Genomic DNA, 21063 nt, shown 5'->3' with positions numbered 1-21063 from the left:
GGTACAACCAAATGGTGAAACCGACCATGACGAGCCGACCCCACTTGTGAACGGGACAAAGGCTGAATAAAAAGAAAAAGAAGATATTCCGAACAAATTTTGAGATTTTTTTGAAAAATTTAGTCCAAAAACAAAAAAGTTTCGCAACATTATTCCACTGAAGGTCGTAACTAAAAATCTTCAACTGTGGGACATCGACCCCAAAAATCTGATAATTTTACATTTCCATTCATTCCAAATTTTTATATGATGAGTTTATTAGTTTCCATTTCCTGATAAATTTTATAATGATCAGTTTATTAGTTTTTTAGAAAAAGGCGTTTGAAAAAAAAAAATTTTTGAAAAGTCGCTTTTCAGATATGAAGGCATTTCTCGCTATTTATTACAAACAAAATACAGACTCAAAAAACACAAATACACTGGTAAAATTGACTGACTCCAAGTATTTATAAACAGACTTTTTACATAGCGTTAGAAGATTACATAAGGATATAAATCGATTACCTCCTGGGTGCTAGAGCTTGAGCCAATACCCGAAAATCGCCCAGCTCTACCATCACGAAATCTAGAGGAGCACGAATTTCGCTTGAAATCTTTGCAGTATATTCTGGGATAGCTAATTAAACGATCTATGTAATAAAAAAATCGATTCTGAAAACCTAAATTGGTTTTCCCCCTCTTGTGACTTTCAAAAAAATCGATCTTCTTTGTTGCATTTTTTAAGTATACATAACTGAGAATCATCATCATCATCGGCGCAACAACCGGTATCCGTTCTAGGCCTGCCTTAATAAGGAACTCCAGGCATCCCGATTTTGCGCCGAGGTCCACCAATTCGATATCCCTAAAAGCTGTCTGGCGTCCTGACCTACGCCATCGCTCCATCACAGGCAGGGGGCCAAAAATTCTTCGGAGAATTCTTCTCTGGAGCGCGGCCAAGAGTTCGCAGTTTTTTTTTGCTAAGAACCCAAGTCTCCGAGGAATACATAAGGACTGGCAAGACCATTGTCTTGTACAGTAAGAGCTTTGACCCTATGGTGAGACGTTTCGAACGAAACAGTTTTTGCAAGCTGAAATAGGCTCTGTTGGCTGCCTACAACCGTGCGCGAATTTTATCGTCATAGCTGTTATCGGTTGTGATTTTCGACCCTAGATAGGAGAAATTTTCAACGAGCTCAAAGTTATAGTCTCCTATCTTTATTTTTTTCGTTTGACCAGCGCGATTCGATGTTGTTCGTTCTTTTAGTTTTGGCGCTGACTTTGCCACGATGTACTTCGTCTTGCCGTCATTAATATGCAGCCCAAGATCTCGCGCTAATCACCGGCTGCTCGATCCGGATGAAGGTAGACTGTACATCTCGGGTTGTTCTTCCCATGATGTTGATATCGTCAGCATAGGCCAGTAGTTGGGTGGACTTGCAGAGGATGGTTCCTCTTGCATTTACCCCGGCATCGCGAATCACTTTCTCCAGGGCCAGGTTGAAGAAAACGCATGACAGGGCATCCCCTTGTCGTAGACCGTTGTTGATATTGAATGGTCGCGAGAGTGATCCTGCTGCTGTTATTTGGCCTCGCACATTGTGCAGGGTCAGCCGAGTCAGTCTTATAAATTTCGTTGGAATACCGAATTTTCTCATGGCCGTTTACAGTTTTACAGTGGGGCTATCCAGCCTAGCAAGGTAGAAGAGAATATCTTATAGATGGTACTCAGCAACGTGATAGCTCTATAATTGCCGCACAACTCGCTTTTTATGTATGGGACGGTTAATGCCTCGTTGCTAGTCGTCAGGCATTGATTCACTGTCCCATACTTTAAGCATCAGTTGATGAACCACTTGGTGTAAATGGTCGCCTCCATATTTAACCAATTCGGTTGTAGCTCCATCAGCTTCAGGCGACTTATGATTTTTAAGTCGATGAATTGCACGAACTGTTTCTTCTATGCTTAGTGATTGCAGCATTGTGTCGCTTTCAGTTGGCGGGGCCTCCAATTCAATTCTTTGAGAGTGCAACATTGCTCGGTATGCGGCATTCTTCCGTTCCATTACTAGCTTACATTCATCGTCAAACCAGCCGTTCCGACTTTTCTTGCGGCTGGGGCCAAATATCTTTGTGGCCGTGTCAATGATAACGTTCTTCAGTTGGTTGTGAAGATCATTTGTTGATGCTTCATCACCAGGATCTCTGTTGACTGCGGTTATTGCGGCATCCATTTCGCCCTTATAGGTGTTGCGGAGGGCTGTGTTGTGAATGACTTCGTATTCACTCTCACCTGATTGTCAGAGGGGATTGTAGATGGTGTCGTAATTCGAGCTCGGAGCACTATGCCAACGAGATAGTGGCCCGAGTCTATATTGGCCTATTGGTTGAAAGTGGTGCCATCTGGAGAGGTCCACGTATATTTGTGGACGCAAACCAGGTAGTTCAAACAGCCATTTCTTGCGATACTGCTAACTGAATAATCCGCAGTCCGTTATCATTGAGTTCACTACGTAAGCTATGGGAGCCGACACATCGCTTGAATGCCTGAACGTTTATGAGGTTTATATTTTTAAACTTGCCTTTCACTCATATTTTCAAAGCCGATAACAGGAAGTTCCATTTTTTGGTTGACTAAGAAACTTACTCCGGGCACATGGTTTACTAGATGACCGCTATAATATATGATCTAGCGGCTCTTCTCCAGGAAACCGGTCCCTGTCCATCGCATCTATTGCAACGCTGTTACAGCAGCCTTATATTGGGAAAGGGTATCGGGTAGTTGCTCAGAAGCATTCGGTCTATACAGGGAGCGCGCGTTCCATGAGAAAATACGCAAATCGTTTATCTGTTGTCGTTGCCGGGTTCGTCGTTTTGAAACCCACCCTGCCCGAGGCTCCTTCCGTGGCCCTACCCAACCCCCAACCTGGAGGATCAGTTGGTACATTTTGTCCTGTTTTTAACCGCGGGAGTTGTAATCGGTTCTGATTTACGTGTGCGTACGAGCGCCCACCCTGTGTTCCGACCATGATCTTCGTTTGAGATAATGTCAGGCCAACGTACTCCAATGATACGACGAAGACGAAAACTTGGAGCTTTTGGGTAACAGTGAAGTTCACTTCCATGTGCTACTCCCATATTGTAACACGGAAAGACCACTAGCACAGAACAATCTCAACTTGGCTTTGGTGTTGAGATAAATGAAGTTTCAGATTTTAGACAGGGCAACGAAAACGGAGCTAGCGCTGTTAACGCATCAGACAATATCCAGTTCGGTACCATCGTCGGCAGAAAGCACGTTTCCTAGATATACAAATTGATCGACGCTTTGGATGCTCTGCCCGTTAACGCAGCTAAAGAGACAATGACCCGTCAGACTGAGGCCGTTGGTTTTGTTGATGTTTATCTTGAGCCCAACTCTATTGGCTTCTCTTTTCAAATCCAAAGCCATTTGGCCAAAGTCCATCCCCAGTGAGAGAACAAGCAAATGTCATAGTCCATTGAATTCCCTCATGTCCTCCGGACAAATCAGCATAAAAAGCCTCACCGATAATAAGACGAAATAATATCTGTGACGAGATGCAACCCTGATGGACTCTCCAGATGGAGCGATAAATCCCTCTGCGAGGAGACCATTATGTCCAGCGGCTTTACTTCGTTTGAGTATTGATGGACGAAATCCACTTGGAACAGTCCGTATCCGCATGTTTCGCGACTAGCTATGTGATCTCCACCGGATGTAATATGGTTAAGAACCGCGGTGATGTATCTTTCCACCTCTGCAACTGTCCTTCACAGGACCACCGAAAGATTTGCGACCACATGCAAGTTCTTTCGTAATGCGGTGTACCTTCCTGAAATCATTGCGGCATCTTCCGCTTCCATAACCAGCGCAATAGTAAATACTCTCTTGTCACGGCGTACACTACGCTGAACTTCTGGGAATTTCTCCCGGTATTGGAGTTTGACAGTGTCACGCCCGCCATCGTTCGCAGCGATCAGTAGCGCGGTAGATCCGCTTCCACGATTTCGCAGTAAGCCAGATCTTGTAACGTCCCTTTGGGACGCGTTCAACAACTTACGTAGCACTCGAGAAAAGAGCACTTTTAATGGCAGACCAATGCCTATCAATATTGTCAAGCGGGTTATTAAGAATATCTGCCGTTTGATTAACAAGATAGCTCTCTCGATGTGGAGCGACAACTGGGTCATACAAACAGTCGATGTTGAACTCAGTGATTGGCAGCTCTCCTGCCCCGCAGTAAGTGGCGGACGCAACATGCAAGCAAACGTAAGCGACCATGGTGATCTCTTTCGTCATCACATGTCGGTGCAAGGTATTATGAGAGCTCACCTTGGTATTCAGATCACCCATCATCACCACAATGTCATCTTTAGGAAATCTCCCTTTAACTACGTTTAATTGCTTGTAGAAAACCTCCTTCTCTACTATATCGGAAGTCACCATTGGTGCACCATAGCATTGTATAATTTCAATGCTCCTTAACCCGACCGGAATCTTGCAGTTAAAAGGTCAAGAGAGCGCGCCTTGCGGTAGAAGTCAGAAGTAACACGATATCGGATTCGCGTCTGCTAACATTTAGCTTTTCAGAGTACAAAAGCACATTACCGCAAGGGGGAGAGGAGTACTCTCCAGAGTCCCGCCATTTTACTTCGCTTAGGCCCAGAATGTCCAGTTTACATCGCTCTAGTTGGGAAAAGCGAGCATTCTGTGGAGCCTAGCTATTATTATCAAGGAGCACATTCCAAAAACCACTCATAGTTCGTTGAAACATCCACAACGTTGCATGCGGTCTAGGCGTTACTGTTTTTATTTTTAATTTCATGATTATTGATATTCAGGCTCTGGTGCGAGCCCACGCACATGAAGTTATGTAAAATAACACATGAGGGATATAAACATTCAAAGGACCATCGCCCATTCGCAATAACTCATCGTTGTCATTGCCATTCATCACATTGATAATTTCCTTAGAAGTAAAGATTTTTTTGAAGCTCCATGAGCGACCAAACATCTCACGATGCGTTTACTAATTCCACTTTAAGATAACTATATAATTGCATCACTTAAAATAAATACCAAATATTTCAACGCTTACGATCTTTTCACTTTCATTTCAGATACTTGGAGAAACGACATGAAAATAATTCCATTGCTTTCTAGGATTGGAAAATTGCAACAGACTGCAAAAAACTGCAACTTTCCCTTCGGTTGTCGTTCTTATTATTGGCATTCTTCTATGTATAAAACTGACGAGAAAATAAAACAGAACCCCGAATACTATGGAATTATTTTGCATTTTTTTCGCCTTCAAATACGAAAGATATCAAATTTGCGCTTCTTTCAGATTTTTCAGATTATATACTAAATCTGAATTGGTTTTTTATTTTAATTTTATTGGAAATTAGCCCCATTTACTATCCTTCCCAACTCCATAAAATGTTCTTCGACCGTTGATGTAACGGGCTCCCAAACTGCTATTGTGAATTGACTGGAATCGACGCGGCTGGAAGGCGCGCGATTAATTTGACGTATCTTCAAGGAACAGCTGTCCTCACCGTCGTGGACATTGCAATTTTTTATCGGCGAAATTACGAATATTTGTATCATTTGGCCTTCAATCGTTTTCTAATGTTTATCTTTACTGTCCGGTGAAGATTCAGTGCACCGACGAAATTAATATATTTGCCAATGTTTGGGAAACGAGCTAATCGCTTTATTGTGGACTTGAGCTCAATGCAGCAAAGCCAGGGACGATGTAAGTATTGCGGAGAATCCCGTTCAAACTAGGAGTGGTAATAATCTGTTTTCCTGCCAGCGCTAGACAAGTCAACGAAGAAAAATGGGATCGTGTACACTGAGGACGGTGTTCCTGTCTACACCCTTTACTTGGGAGATATTCCCCAAAAGGTGAGTATATGCAGGACGGCCGCCGGTTCGACGTCTACAGAATTTCGCATTTTTTCTTACAGAGAACAGTAAGCGATCTCAAGACCTACTTCTCAATATATGGCGAAGTCAAATCTGTGCATATTGTCAAAAAGAACAAGGGGACAACTCGGGATGGCGTAGTGTTTCAATACGGCTTTGTTACCTTTGCCAAGGCGGAGAGTGCTGCAAAGTAAGTAATGATCAGTTACCTCCGAATTCGCGAGTGATTCACAAAATCGAAACAGTTTATGAAGGCTTATGGTGTTGACCAGCCATCTAATCTGGTAGCTGCGTAAATGTGTATATTTATAGCTGCACGAGTTTATCGTCTTTTTCCTGCATAATGATAAACTTATCTCTAGAACTTGGGGTTGGCATTTTTCTTTCTTTTGAATATGATTGGGCGTTGAATTTACCAGTGGTTAAGTAAATTTCCAACTACTCGAGGCTTGGTGGCCTTTTACTTTCGAGAAATTCTTTTATCAACGAATCCGACCTTACTAAAACTGTGTATGTATGTGTTAAGTTTGTGTTTCCCCAAGAGCTTCGACAGGCTAAGATGATTTATCAATAAGTCTCCCGGCGAGCTGTTGCCTATATGGTAGCAGGGTTGATAAGAATGCCATTTATACCTCCATATGTTGGTTCAAGATATTTAAAGTTCTTGACAGATCGCTGCCACTGATAGTGGCAGTGCCTATTCCAACGATCCTCAAAAATGCTCGTTTATTCGGATTTAGTTTCAGATCGTGTTGATACACCCACTATACTTCGAGCTTTACTTTTCGGATTGTGATAGAGTGAGTTAACCCAGCGGACGATTTCTTTTGGCACTAAGTATTGCCGCAGAGCCAACCAGATAAATTTGTGTAATACACTGTCAAATGTTTCCTCTTTATCCAGAAATGCAAAGTAGAAAGGACGATTCTTCTCACGATATTTTTCCGTTCGCGGATTCCTGAAATGCGCTTAAGGAGGATTCTTCTCTCGAACGCGGCCAAGTGCTCGCAATTCTTCTTGCTAAGAACCCAAGTCTCCGAGGAATACATGAGGACTGGCAAGATCATTGTCTTGTACAGTAAGAGCTTTGACCCTATGTTGAGATAATTGCATTTGTAAATTTAGACAGGGCAACGAAAGTACATCTACCGCTGTTAATGCGCGGGACAACACCCCGTTCGGTGCCACCGTCGGCAGACATCGCTCTTCCTAAATATTGAAATTGATCGATTCGATTCTCTGCTCATTAATGCAGATAGGTAGAGTGCAATGACCCGTCAGACTGAGAACCTTGGTTATTTATCCTTAACTCAACTACTTGCCTCCTTTTCCAAATCCAGAGCCATTTGGCCAAGTTTCTTGACCCGGTGAGATACCAAACAAATGTCATGAGCGCAGTCGGTGACAAGATACAACCCTGGCGGCTTCTGCTTTAGACTTCAAAATCCTCCGAGATTTTACTTCGGTGCAGCATGTGACATTTTTCGGCGTCATATTTCGCCCTGATAATTATTAGTTTCTTCGGAATGCCTCTCCTGTGTAAAATCTAAACTCCACGCGCGGTTCCAAAATGACCCGAAGGGTGTTGATGCGATAAATACCATTCTATCAACAGGATAGCTCTCCCACTGTCAAGCGACACCTTGATCACACAAGCGGTCGATGATGAACTTGGGGGTCGCAGTTCCTCAATCCTGTGAGTTCAAGCTAAGGTAAACGACTATAAGATGGCGATCGCTTTCGAGGTCGATGTCAGCGCCTTTTTTGTTATACACAGTCAAATCCCAAATCTACTGCTGATAGTGAAGTGATCGAACTGATTGTTCGTAAGGTGCAACCTTATGGCAGGCTAAGAAATCCACAAACCTCCCATCATTGCGTGGCGATCGCCAAGATCGTGCTTCCCCATCACATGTTCGACTAAGGTATTCTCAGACTCCACCTTGTCATTCAGATCACCCATAACGGTCACAATGTCACCTTTAAGAAACCCAACTGAACTGTGTGTAATTGCTCTTATAAAGCACCGTTCTCCACTATAACGAAAGTCTCCTTTGGTGTGTAGCATTGTACAATTGTGACGTTCTTTAACTTGGCCGGAATCTTGCAGTTAGAAATCTGTCAGAAACTGACTCTCAGGTCAAGAGGACGCGCTTTGTAGTAGCCGTCAGAAACAACTCGACACCGGATTCGCGTCTACTACCACTTGGCTTTCCAGAGTACAAAAGCATATTGCCGCAAGAGGAACAGGAGTACCCTCCACAGTGGACATCTTACTTCGCCTAGGGCCCAGAATGCCTGGCTTATATCGTTCGCTCGAATTGGAGAAAGTGAACATTCTCCGCTACCTACTCTCGCTACCATTGTCGAGGGGCGAGCGCACATTCGCGAAACCAATCATAGCCAAACGTCGGTCGTAGCCGTGAAGTCGGTCCATATCCGAGATGTTGACGTTTTGCTAGCAATAAAGTTTAAAAATTTGCACACACAAAATTTCTATCGCTTTTAGAGTCTCTTAGCTTCATCAAACCGCACTGGTCAAACGGGAAGAATAAAGATAGAAGAGAAGAGAATACAACTTTGAGACCGTTGATAATTTCCCCTATCTAGGGTCGAAAATCACAACAACCGATAACAGCTACGTTGATGAAATTCGCGCACGCTTATTGTCAGCCAACAGAGCCTATTTCAGCTTACAAAAACTGTTCCGCTCGAAACGTCTCACCATAGGGTCAAAGCTCTTATTGTGCGAGACAATGATCTTGCCAGTCCTCATGTATTCCTCGGAGACTTGGGTTCTTAGCAAGAAGAATTGCGAACTCTTGGTCGCGTTCGAGAGAAGAATCCTCCGAAGAATTTTTGGCCCCCCTCATGATGGACAATTCCGTAGCCTACATAACGACGAAATCTATGAGTGATACCATGACCGTTCAATAGGTTACGGTGGGCGGGTCACTTAATCCGTATGGATGAGGATGACCCAGCCCGGAAAGTCTATAAGGGCAATATCTATGGTAGAAAAAGAAGACTAGGCAGACCCTGCCTAAGATGGTGCGATGGCGTAGGTTAGGACGCCAGACAGCTTTTAGGGATATTGAATTCGTGGACCTCGGCGCAAAACCGGGATGTCGGGAGTTCTTTATTAAGGCAGACCTAGACCGGATACCAGTTGTTGCGCCGTTGATGATGATGAAAGACCGAATAATGTTTATCAAGCCAAGCCTTGGCTTCGACAGAACTTTTTTTCATCGAAAAGCAATGCTTTATGTGCACACGAAATTCCTTTTTATCCATTTTCTTCAAATTAACAAAAGTTACTTCATTTAAAATGCTCTTTCCCATAAGCTAATAGTCCGACAAATGTGAAATTTGTACACCTGTCTTTTGAAGGTTACGGTTAAGAAAAAATCATATAGATTTAATCCTAGTAGCCCAACTGTTGTAAATTTCGAAATGCTGTGAACACAACGTTCCTTACATGCGAAAGCACAAAATGTTGAAGCGTCCAGTCTCTGGTTTCCCGATTTGTTCCCTGTTGGAATGGTCGTGCTTTCGTGCCAGTCAACCTACCTTCTTCAAGAACTCAACGTGTCATAATGTTGGTCCCACCCTGTCGCTTCTTTCGATTTCATTTCTTTGTCACTTCCTCAACTTCAGTGGGATTTATCGTTTGTTTAGAGCCTATCAGCCTACCTAACATCTCTGCCACAACTAAAGGGTACGGTGTCCGAGTTGTACAGCGCAACTCCACACTTGAGCCTACAAGGAGCTCTGCCCGCGATATGTGCACAACCACCATGAAACTCCCACAAGTGGACCAACCGCAAGTAACCGAAATTCTCCTTGAGCAGATGCTAACAAATTAAGTTGTGATGATCGATTAGCTATTCTGTATTGACTAAGTTTGTTAAGATTGGACTGCATTGCTTTAACTATTGTGTTACCCACATACATGTTAGGTTCGAGTTCTTCGCACTCGACCTTATATTCACCAGGGCGTGGTTTAACTTTCAAACGAGCTATTAACCTGCATCGTGGTGGGACTATTACTTCGTCCGAATTGTTCCGGCTTTCATATTTAGGATTAATCAAATGTAGTTTTGGTTTTTTTGGTATTCTATTTTTATAAGAAGTCAGATTTACTCTCACAGTTTTTACTTTCGCCGACAGAGAAATCGATGCTATTGGATTCAATATTTATTACTGAACCTCTCTATAGGACATCTCGCCCAATTACTCCATCAGCAGGTAAATCAAAACCGCTCATCAATCGATCGAACTGATTTTCTGAGCTAAGATTTCAGACTTGAGTATACTAATTTCAGCGTCATTGCCTATGGGGAGTGTTATTTGTTTGGCCGGATGCATTGCAGGCGCAACGTAAACTCTTTCCGTATTGAGTGAAGTCTTGGTGCTAGTGACCCAATTTCTGTATGCCCTTTTAGTTTTTCTTTTCGATCTTTGATGAGATAAGATGAGATTTCTTTGTGTCAGCGTTTCTTGCGGTGCTATCAAGATATCGTCCGTATGATTTGCTTTAGTTTTGTTGTTTGATCTTGAAAAGTTATCTGAATGGTGTTCTTTTCGAGTAAATTATTGAAATTTGCTGAGTTGTGAGTTTTAGTTTTAGGAAGTTATCTTGGTTTACTTATTTCTTTCGGTGAGTTTGGAGCCGCTTCTACTTTAAAAGGTACTCCTTGTCGGATTCTGGTTTGAGATTAGACGGTTCTGGGGCAGCTCCTACTTTGAGTTACTGTTTGATGAGTTTCCCTCAGACCTCTTCATATAATTTTGTTTGCTGAAATAGGCTGATTCATTATGATCAAATCTTGAACACCATAGGCATTTACGTTTTTGCTGGCTTCGGGTATGAAGCCCTCTAGCCTTAGGACACACTTGCTCTTCATGTCCATAAAGCGAACAGTTCTGGCAGTATGGAGTATTCTTTCTAGTTCTGCACTCCGCATAAGTATAGTTGTTTTTTTCCACAAATCCACAGAATTCAAGAATCCAAGAATTTCGTTAGATAGATTTTGGGCTATGGTGGCAGCAGATTTTCAACATGCAATTTCGAGAAAAACGCATTTAAAAGGTAGAATGCGATTTTCAACCATAAAATCTTAACTGATCATTAATCTGGTATACCTAGTCCATAAATCTTAGGTTTCTTGAAGAAACACATGTAAAGCCTTGGCCTCAATTTTTATGATATTAGCGAAGTTATTCGAGCGTAATTGGACCGATTAATACACGCTTTATTACGGCGATCGACGTAAACCTGGCATGTGACATTTTACTTGTTTAACACTGTAATTTCCGAACGACTCTAAATATCAAAAAATCACTTTGCCTATAAATTCTACACTATATCTAGATACTATTGATGCCAAAAAAAATCGATTCTTCGGATCCGACACACAGGATGACCCCCTTAAACTGAACTGTTAGTGGGTGCATGATGTTCATTAGAATTACAGGCGGCGCAAATGTTGGTGGCATTGGTGAAAGTTGTAATAATTATATCAAGGAGATTACTCTGCGTCTGATTGAAATATGGTGCAGTAAAGGATTAAAATTGATTTGCGAGCGTGTTTCGCTCTGAGGAAGACCAGCGCTAGGAATTTGATAATAATAGATAGGATTACTGTTGGGTAGGTTAGAAATGTACAGTTAACATTGGAAATATTTTGCGTATCCATTTGTGGGGCAATGAGAGGAGTCTGTTTGCATTGTCAGTGAATTTCTGCATGTCGTTTCTGGAGAAAATATGATTGACTGTCGAACAAAAGGATCTCATAGTCCCATTTTGAAAGCCGAATTTGACCTTGCTGACACAGGTGTGAGAATTATTTTTCGATGAGTGTGGAGTATCAGGTGACAACCATTAAGATTCGTATTTTTTTTAAGTTTATACTTTTGTTTTTCAAATATATGATGCGTCTGAATATTGCTATAAGGACAATCACAAATGTTATAACTGAACCGATTGTAACAATTTTTGTTTTATGATATCTTAGAAATTTTCATATGTATTATATTTTTGAAAAACAGAAAAATTCAATTGAAAATAATACATTTAAAGAAAATTCAAATCTTAATGGGGGAGGAGTAACGTTACCTGAGACTCCACACTCACGAAAAAAATATTCCCACATTTGTGTCAGCAAGGTTTTTTTGAATAAATGTTTATTATTTGATTCCAACCATACGTTGGAAGGTTCAAATCCATTTCAATTCTTCAAACTAGTATATTATTAATATAGTCCCATAGTCAACTGTATTATTTCTTATTTTTACACTTTTTTCTTTAATTCAAATTACGTCAAGGAGCAAGGAGGGGTGGTGATCAATAATATTTTTTTTTATGTAAAATACGAGTAAAATTTTCAAACTGATGCAAGTGCAAACACCTTTCTGAAAACCAGGGGGTAAATTCTTTTCAGCCTCTTCAATTTCCGATGAGACAAAATTCTTTAGCCATTACGTGGAAACGTGGAAAGTCCTGTGAGTCTGCTCTTCATTCTTTGGTCACAAAGATAGAGGATGCAACTTTAAATGGTGAGTACGCGATGGGGGTGTTGGTGGACATTGAAGGGGCTTTTGACTGTGCGCATTTTCAAAAACTTTGTGATGCCGCCAGAGCGTATGGTGTTGATGATGCTTTAATTAAGTGGATCCATGCTATGCTAACGCAGAGATTGCTGTGCGCTGAGGTAGGTGTCGATCGCTACCTGACTGCAGAAGCAACGAAGGGCTGCCCCCAAGGAGGTGTGCTTTCGCCACTTCTGTGGAGTATGCTGATCGACTCACTACTATGCGAACTGCAAAATTTGCCAATATACCCTCAAGCTTATGTTGATGACGTGGCTGTGCTTGCTGTTGATCGGGATCTTGGAACGGTGTGTAGGAATATACAAAGTGCCGTTGATTTGATAAACAGCTGGTGCCTCAGATATTGTCTGTCAGTTAATCCAAATAAAACCACAATGGTTTTATTCACAAAAAGGAGAAAACTGAATGGACTTTTCCTCCCTGAGATGAGGGGTACTACCCTTCAATTCTCCGAAGAAGTGAAATATCTAGGAGTCACTCTAGATAAAAAAAACTTCTTTGGAACGAACATGTAAAGGTAAAGATAAAACGAGCTCTCACAGCTTATGGGCTGTACAGACGGACCTTTGCCTCGACATGGGGACTCAGGCCTCATGGGGTAATGTGGATATACGTTGCCATCATTAGTGTTGGTAGTGTGGTGGGTTAAGGTGAGACAAAAAGGTTTTCACTGTAAACTAGTCGCACTGCAAAGAACTGTGTGTCTGGGTATCACTGGTGCCATGAGCACGACATCCGGCGCAGCTCTGAATGCACCACTCAATTTGCAGCCCCTGGATTTATTCAAGGCACTGCAATAAGAGCAGCTCATAGACTAATTCGATTAGATCTATGGGAAAACAACGGATGTGGGGGGCACAGAGCACTGAAAGAGTTACTGGGAGGACTGAATCCAGTTCTTACAATGCCTTCCAATTCTCGGGTCCCCATACATCTGTTTGGTAGAAGATATGAAGTTACCCTGAAGCGTAGAGAGGGCTGGAAAGATCCAGAGGAATGCGTTGCGGGATATACAGAAGTCTTCTACACCGATGGCTCAAAAACAGAAGAGGGTTCTGGAGCCAGAGTCTACCTCTCGAATAAAAACGAAAAGTGGGCTCTTCCGTTGGGACAATATGCAACGGTTTTTCAAGCCGAAGTTTATGCGATCCTAAGGGCGGCAAACTGGGTGATTGACGAGCGGTTGAAGGGCAGGCACATTGCAATCTGCAGTGACAGCCAAGCTGCAATGAGGGCATTGAGCAGTCCTTTGATCACCTCGAAAATCGTTCAAGAATACAGAAAGCGTTTGGACTCTATGTCTAGATTCAATACGGTGGAACTACTCTGGGTACCTGGTCACTGTGGCGTGGAGGGAAATGAAATGTCGGACGCTTTAGGGAAAGAGGGGTGAATCTCCCCTATGCCGAGACCGGAGCCAGCAATTGGAGTATCAGTACCATTGACTAAGTCTGTTTTCAAAAACTGGGAACAAGCTTCCCATAATGACAGGTGGCAGAACCTAAATGCTGCTCGACACACCAAATTTTTCCTGCCAGAACCAGTTTATCCTGTGCAAAAGCAGGAGGACTTGCAGGTGTATTGTGGACATTCTGACAGGCCATAATTCACTAGCTGAGCATATGTTCAGAATATGAATTACCGAAGATGATACGTGTCCCTCCTGTAATGAGGAAGCGGAATCTACGGAGCATTTCCTATGCGAATGCCCCGCCTATGAACGCATCAGGCATCAGATCTTTGGTGCCGATGTTCTCCAATTGCGACGGGTAGCATCATATCCACTAACGGAAATCCTGCGATACGTTAACGAATCCTGAATATTCCATTAGACGGGGGTGGCGAGTACAATGGGCCAACACGGCCTGAGTGCTCAGAAGCTGTAGCTTTTCCCCCACCATACACACAGCCATTATGTTGGGGTCAGACTCTTCAGTCTGACTGACATTATTAACGGAATACTCAATTTATTCCGCTCCTGTCCTGATCGCTAAGTCTTTATGGAGATCGGCATTGCGAAAATACCAGGAAGCACCGCATATACATCTCAGGATTTTAGACTGAGATCTCTGAAGCCAGATTGATGTTACATAGTTTGGCAGAGCCCCATAGTTAAATCCTATAAGTCCACACAGGCTTAAGCACCAATTTGTAGATCACCAACTTACAGTTCAGAGAAAGTGGTGGATAATTGTAAAGCATCCACAAAAAATGTTTGAACTTAAGTTTAAGTTGTTGATTTTTGGACTCTATGTGCTGTTTCCAATTTTATCTTTTGAGCTGCTTGCCACAATGAATAGTCATCTGATTCAGAAGCAGACAGCTTACCCAGGAATCGTTGAATATCATACTCCTGATCTTCTATAAGCGTCGATCTAAGCTCTAAATTTCAAAATTGTAGGCAAGTAGACTTCTTTGAATTCAACTCTCTTCGAAATATTTGGTGTTGCTATAAAGACGGCTTCCAGTAATATTTTATTGATACGCTCAAGTACTTCATCGATGTCGAATTTATTCTTTAATCGAACGGCCAACGAAACACTATTGTTGGTTTCCTTTTTGAATGTTCGCCAATTGGTGGATTTGTTCACCAGTCCAAGTTGAGAGTTATTGTACTTAGCTTATTTTGCACCATGATAATTACGGGACAGTGGTCTGACGATTGCTCGTTGATTGTTTGCGCTATTGTAAATTGGTGTGGGATTCCTTTTGAGACCCCTAAGAGACACTAACCTTGAACTTCATGAACTCTTCGGAAAAGGATCTTACCGACCGTGCCAGTTTTATGTCGAAGTTATTTAACATTAAAAGAAAAATTAAAATGAAATAAAACACCGGTTTACTTCTTCTTTTTCTTCAGCCTTTATCCCGTTCACAAGCGGGGTTGGCTCGTCGTGATAGGTTTCGCCGTTTTATTTTATCAACTGCCTGATTTGGATGCAATCTCGAGGCTTTTAAGTTTCCATCCAGCGTATAAAGCCTTCGTTGTTTCGGCCGTCTTTTTGGTCGTTTACCATCGACTTCGATGTTCAGACCAATCTTGGCAAGTGAATTCTCGTTAACGCTAATTACGTCACCATACCATCGCAGTTTTTCCACGATGGGTGCAATCTCATATCGGTTGCGGATATCCTCATTTCAGATATGATCAAAACATTTCACGCCACTAGTCCAACGCAACATCTCCGTTTCCATTACCACAAGACGCCGTTCATAATCTTTTATAGTCGGCCAACACTCAGAATCATAGAGAGCGACAGGACTGACGTCATTGCGGTAAATTTTAGAGTTGAGACGTTCGTTGATACGTCGATCACAAGTTGTGGAACGCCACTTCATCCAGGTTGCGTTAATGCGTAAAAGCAATTTCATAGCGCAATTCTCCATTGGCTGATAGCATTGACCCGAGGTATTTCAGGTTCAGTTCTGGGCAGGTCACTGCCACTGATAGTGATTGATGCTTTTTCATGTCGTCAAAAATTCAGTTTTATTCAGATTCAATCTGAGGTCGTGTTGTATGAGGCGATCATTCCACTTTTGGACAAGTTGCTCGAGATCATTTTTGCTATTAGATGCATAAAGCAGTGTGTAGAGCGCTGGACGTGGGACATCCAACGTGTGACGGTGTCCATAACAAGAACAAAGAGGAGTGGTGAGAGGGCGCTTCCTTGATGAATACCAACAGAGACACGAAACGGTTTTGGTACACCCGCTATACTTCGCACGAATTCTTCTTGTACTAAGTGTTTTCGTAAAGCATACCAGATGAGTTCCTGTGGCGCACGGTCAAACGCTATCTCTAGATCCAGAAACGCAATGTAAAGAGGGCGATGCCTCTCACGGTGGTTCTTCATAAGTAACCTCACAGCGTGTATTGTGTCACTAGTTCCGCAGTTTTTGACAAATCCGGCTTGATTCACGCTTATTTCAACGATTTCGCGAATACAGCTGTCAAGAATGCATTGAAAAATCTTCATGGTATGGGAAAGTAACCGGATCGGGCGGTAATTTGAACATTCTGCTACCTTTCTTTTTCCATATTGGAACAGTGGTACTTTCTTGCCAGTCAGATGATGTTCTATTTTCCTGGATAACCCGATTAAAAAATTCACCGAGCCATAGTGTTGGGTCCCAGCTCTTCGCTTTCCAAAGCACAGATAAGAAGTCGTCAGGTCCTGTGGCTTTCTCCGATTTCATTCGTTTTATTGCCTCTTCGACTTCAGTTGCGCTGAGAGGTGAAACTGCTCCAAATGTCGGCAATGATTGTGGAAATGGAGGATTAGCAAATTCTTCAGTTGGAATCTGCTCGAAGTATTGTCACCATCTATCGCGGCTCGACGGTTGGTAAGCAAAGTATCGTTCTTCTCATTAACGCAACAGAAGTGTTCGATATCCTGTGTGCGTTCGTTTCGGCTTTTGGCAAGTGGATACAGATATCTCTCGCCATTCCGCTCGGGTCACAGAGACTGTTTTCTTTGCTTCCCGGTTGGTATTCTTATAAATTTGCCTATTGGCCTGCATTTTATCATCGAGAAACTTGTGGTAGATGTGTTTCTTTTCACGGACCTTCATTTGAACATCGTCATTCCAAAGCTAAGTGTCTCGGTTGATGTACCGCTTACCTGGCTTGGTGACCCCGGGGGATGCTTTGTGGATCGTGTCTTTCATTTGGTTCCACGATTCTTCCACATTCGTAATGGTTGGTAATCGCGTAAGTCAAATCATTTCTTCTTTCTTCTCACGAAATTTCCACCATTTAATGAGCATCGGGCCAGTGCGTTCCTCACGCTGTTTTATCGGTGGCTTAATTCGCAGGACGGCAATCAACGGCCAATGTTGAGGTACGATGGACTCATAGGGAACGGCTTTGCAATCAGTGACGGGGGTAAAATTTTAGCGTCATGAGGATATAATCGATTTGCATTTCACTGTTCCCACTATAAAATGTAGGAAGATAAGATAATCGTTTGATGAACCATGTATTCATAAGTATAAGGTCATGGGTGTCCGCAATATCGATTATACGCTCTGCGCGCTCCAGATCCCTTTCCCTCATGACACCTGCTTCCGTCTACCTTTTCACCTCCATGACCACTAAGGAAATCGGCAATGATGATATAGTCGTCAGCAGGCGCGTGACAAGTTTTTTCCTCGAGAAAGTGCCAGAATAGAATGCCAGTGAATAGTGCGATTAGTTGATATAATGGTGGGCTTCATCAGCCCATCATCAAATCGTTCGACTTCCATAATGGTATCACGGAAACTCTCTGAGATGGCAATGCCAACACCGTATTGAGTGTGTTGGCTACCAAAATAGAGAACTTTTGGCACCAAACCATCTTGCAGAACGCAGATATCAATGCGCCTTTTCTGAAGGGCTCTTGCGAGTTTCTCGTTTTTTCCGGTCAGGGTGCCAACATACGTACAACACGTATTTGTTCACTATTGATTACTAATTTTAATTACCCAACAATAGATTCTTATAAAACGATGTTAACGGTTTGAAGATGGCCTTTAGACTAAACTAAACCCAGTTTAGCTCCAGGTAGCATTCAAGAAACTCGAAATATTTTTATGAGTGTGGAGTTTCAGTTAAGGTAACTCACGCGCTAGCCAGTTTCTTGGATATTTAACTTGAACTGTGTTTATTGCTTTGCTGACAAAATATGAGTTGACAATTTTTTAATAATTGCCAATTTGCTGTTAACAATGCACTGACTGGAAATGGGGTCATTACACAGGCGAGATCAGGTAGGATTTAGCATAGTGGAGTAACTCCAACTATGCTTTATTTATCTCTATCGCTGATCTCAATATTTTATATTTGTTTATTTGAGGATATTACAAAGTACGTTGTCTCCATGTCTCTAATGAAATTGTTTAGTTTTTTGGTGAAGTACTCCCTCCTCCTCTCAGGTTACCTACTTTCCTACAAGGGTGGCAGTTAACATGCTCAAATAGACCACCAAAAGGCTTACGATGCTGCAAGTTCTTTCGTAAGGCAGTACACTGATCGAATATCATTTCCTGTTGCCAACAACTTCTACTCCTTGATATCTTTTGAATTCTCGGTTTAAAACATTGAAATTCTGTCACTTTAGCTGTATTCCATTTATTTTTCAATTTTCTTTCTTTCGTCTTTGTTTAGAGTATTAGCTGTACGAAACCATCCAGGAATTTCAAAACGCTTAAAAGTGAAACCAGCTGACACTTGGAGACAACCAAAGGATGCTCAACAAACCAAGAAAGTCGCAGAGCATAAAGAAAATGCAGGAGACGATCCTGAAACTGAATCCAAAGTCTCGATATTCTCCTTGAATGATGATTGTCTTCTTCACGTATTCTCCTTTCTTACCCAAGCCGAAGTATTAAAACAAGCTTTCGTATGTCAACGCTTCCGTGACCTTGTCGAACACATGGTAAAAGCAAGTAGGCAGTTTGATTTCAACGATATGCATAGGAACTACACACTCATGGAGATTCGTCAGACACTTGCTTGGTTCGGCGAACATATAAAACAGTTACGCTTAAAACGAGCCAATGAATCCTACCGGCGATACGTCGAGTTTGTTGGGATGTTTTGCCATAATTTGGAGGAAATTAACTTCGAATTTCTCCGAAGCATCCACAGTGAAACTTACAAACGCATATTTAGAACGTCAAGTCATTTGAAGTCATTGATTCTGGAAGATTGTGATGTCAATGACAGTATTTGCTCCCTGATCAGCACCCTCGCAGAACTAGAGACTTTAAATTTGACGCATAATCGCGACATTAGTGGGAAATATTTGAAAAATTTAGATTCTGTAGTGGATCTTAATCTATCCAACTGTGAAAACGTAGAAGCGAGTCATTTCATCGACATATTGAAGGCGATGAAATTAAAATCCTTAAACATAGTCGGATGCTATCAACTGACCGACGAGGCATTTGATGTAATGGTCGAGACACAACCCAATTTAGAGCGAATAGCAATGAGCACTTCATACCAAGCCATTCACCTGGAAGCAGTTGCGAAATTAAGTAGTCTAAAGCATTTGAGGGTGCATCGAGATGGCACTCCATACATCGGGTCTGAGTTTTTACGTGAATTGGCGGCACATCGAAAGGACGCTTTAGAGTCACTAGAAATATATAATGTCACAATGATTAGCGAAGAAAAAAACCGTAGCCACATACTTGAGTTCAAGAACCTAAAGAAGTTGTGCATTGTACGCGATCGGTCTCTCACAGATTGCTATCTGTCAGTTATTCCGGGAAATTGCAAGGAACTCGAAGAAGTCAACATAGCTGGTTCACCGCTGGTCGAGGAAGCGGGTGTCCTGGACTTGGTGCAAAATTTGAAGAAACTTAAGTTTCTGAACATTTCGCATAGTTGCAGGTTTTCCGAAGATCTAATACCACAAATCTATAACATTTTAGAGTGTCGACAGAAAGAGACTGGTAAATTAACTCCGCTGAAATTGTGTATTCATGATACGTGTATCAAAATAGCTAATTTTAAGGTAAGGCTGTCAGTTTGCAAATACGCCGAAGCTTCTATTATATAACAAATTTTCCTTTTTCCAGTCGGAAAAATATAAGGAGTACCGTAACGTCTTGACACTGTCAAATGAAGCGGATTATTTCTGCCAGGAAAGTTACGATGAAATGAGTGATGACAGCTTCAATGATGTATTCGACTACTTCCACGATTATATTGACTCAGACTACGATACGCCTGACGACGATATCGACGGCATCTTCTGTATGTACAACCTTTTTATTTTTCTCTTGCCTTTTTAGAATTCTTTGCAATCGTATAAAACTTCATTCGCTTTACGCTTGACTTTCCAATGCAATTGTTACGTTCATTAATCCAACATAAATTATCTTGAAATCTTTCAATATTTCAAGCGTTAACAGCGCTCTCCTTTCATTTTGTAGATCATGATGAGGACTATATGCACGCAGACGCTATCTTTTGGCTATGATTGTTGGCGCAGAAGGTGACAGACTCATCATTTTGCCGCCACATATTTGCTAATGTTTTCTACAATATATATAAATAGTTTTCATTTATTTAGTTCTCATGAATGTAAATTAGGGTTTTTATAATTGAGTAAATATCGAATACTACAATCATAAATGTTATTTTGCTGGTTGAGAATTCGTTGCCTAAAAGAAACTTAATAACGAGTTCTTATTTTATATTTTGGAATCCTTTTTTGTATCTATTTGAATAAATGGAAGTAACATTCGGCAGCCTTTCAATTCATATTTACGATTTGAAGAGAAATCGTTTTTTAAAGCAGACGATTGCCGATTATAAATGAAAAAGTAGTTTTTTATTTTGATTACTCGTCAGATCTGTTGTGCCATAATTTTCTTCTTAAAGGGGCTGCAGTTCGATGTCGGTCCTCGGCATCGAAGTCTGTCTTCCTCTCCATTCTTCTCAGTCTAGCGACCGCGTGCTCGAATTTCGGAAACCGAGCAACGTGTAACTTGATTGTCCACTGAGTCCTCCCATCGGCTTCTTG

The 21063-nt window shown here is 41.9% G+C and overlaps 1 protein-coding gene across 1 annotated transcript; it reads left to right on the top strand.

Moving 5' to 3' along the window:
• Positions 1-5525: 5525 nt before the first annotated feature.
• LOC119655436 (F-box protein SKIP2-like) lies at positions 5526-20783 on the top strand. Its single transcript, XM_038061329.1, has 6 exons — positions 5526-5759; positions 5820-5911; positions 5974-6122; positions 18693-20049; positions 20114-20291; positions 20471-20783. The coding sequence occupies exons 1-6, from the start codon at positions 5693-5695 to the stop codon at positions 20515-20517; spliced, it is 1890 nt and encodes a 629-aa protein (XP_037917257.1). The 5' UTR covers positions 5526-5692; the 3' UTR covers positions 20518-20783.
• Positions 20784-21063: the final 280 nt, after the last annotated feature.

Source organism: Hermetia illucens, chromosome 4, assembly GCF_905115235.1.
Source record: "Hermetia illucens chromosome 4, iHerIll2.2.curated.20191125, whole genome shotgun sequence".
Lineage (NCBI taxonomy): Eukaryota > Metazoa > Arthropoda > Insecta > Diptera > Stratiomyidae > Hermetia > Hermetia illucens.
The sequence above is the reverse complement of the archived record's forward strand: the minus strand, read 5'-3'. Positions and strand labels throughout refer to the sequence as shown.

Excerpts from the sequence above, each read along its gene's own strand:
- LOC119655436 (XM_038061329.1), top strand. The coding sequence starts at position 5,693 with ATGTTTGGGAAACGAGCTAATCGCTTTATTGTGGACTTGAGCTCAATG. Across the intron at positions 5,912-5,973 it reads TGGGAGATATTCCCCAAAAG|AGAACAGTAAGCGATCTCAA; the intron begins GTGAGTATATGC and ends TTTTTCTTACAG. Across the intron at positions 6,123-18,692 it reads AAGGCGGAGAGTGCTGCAAA|AGTATTAGCTGTACGAAACC; the intron begins GTAAGTAATGAT and ends GTCTTTGTTTAG.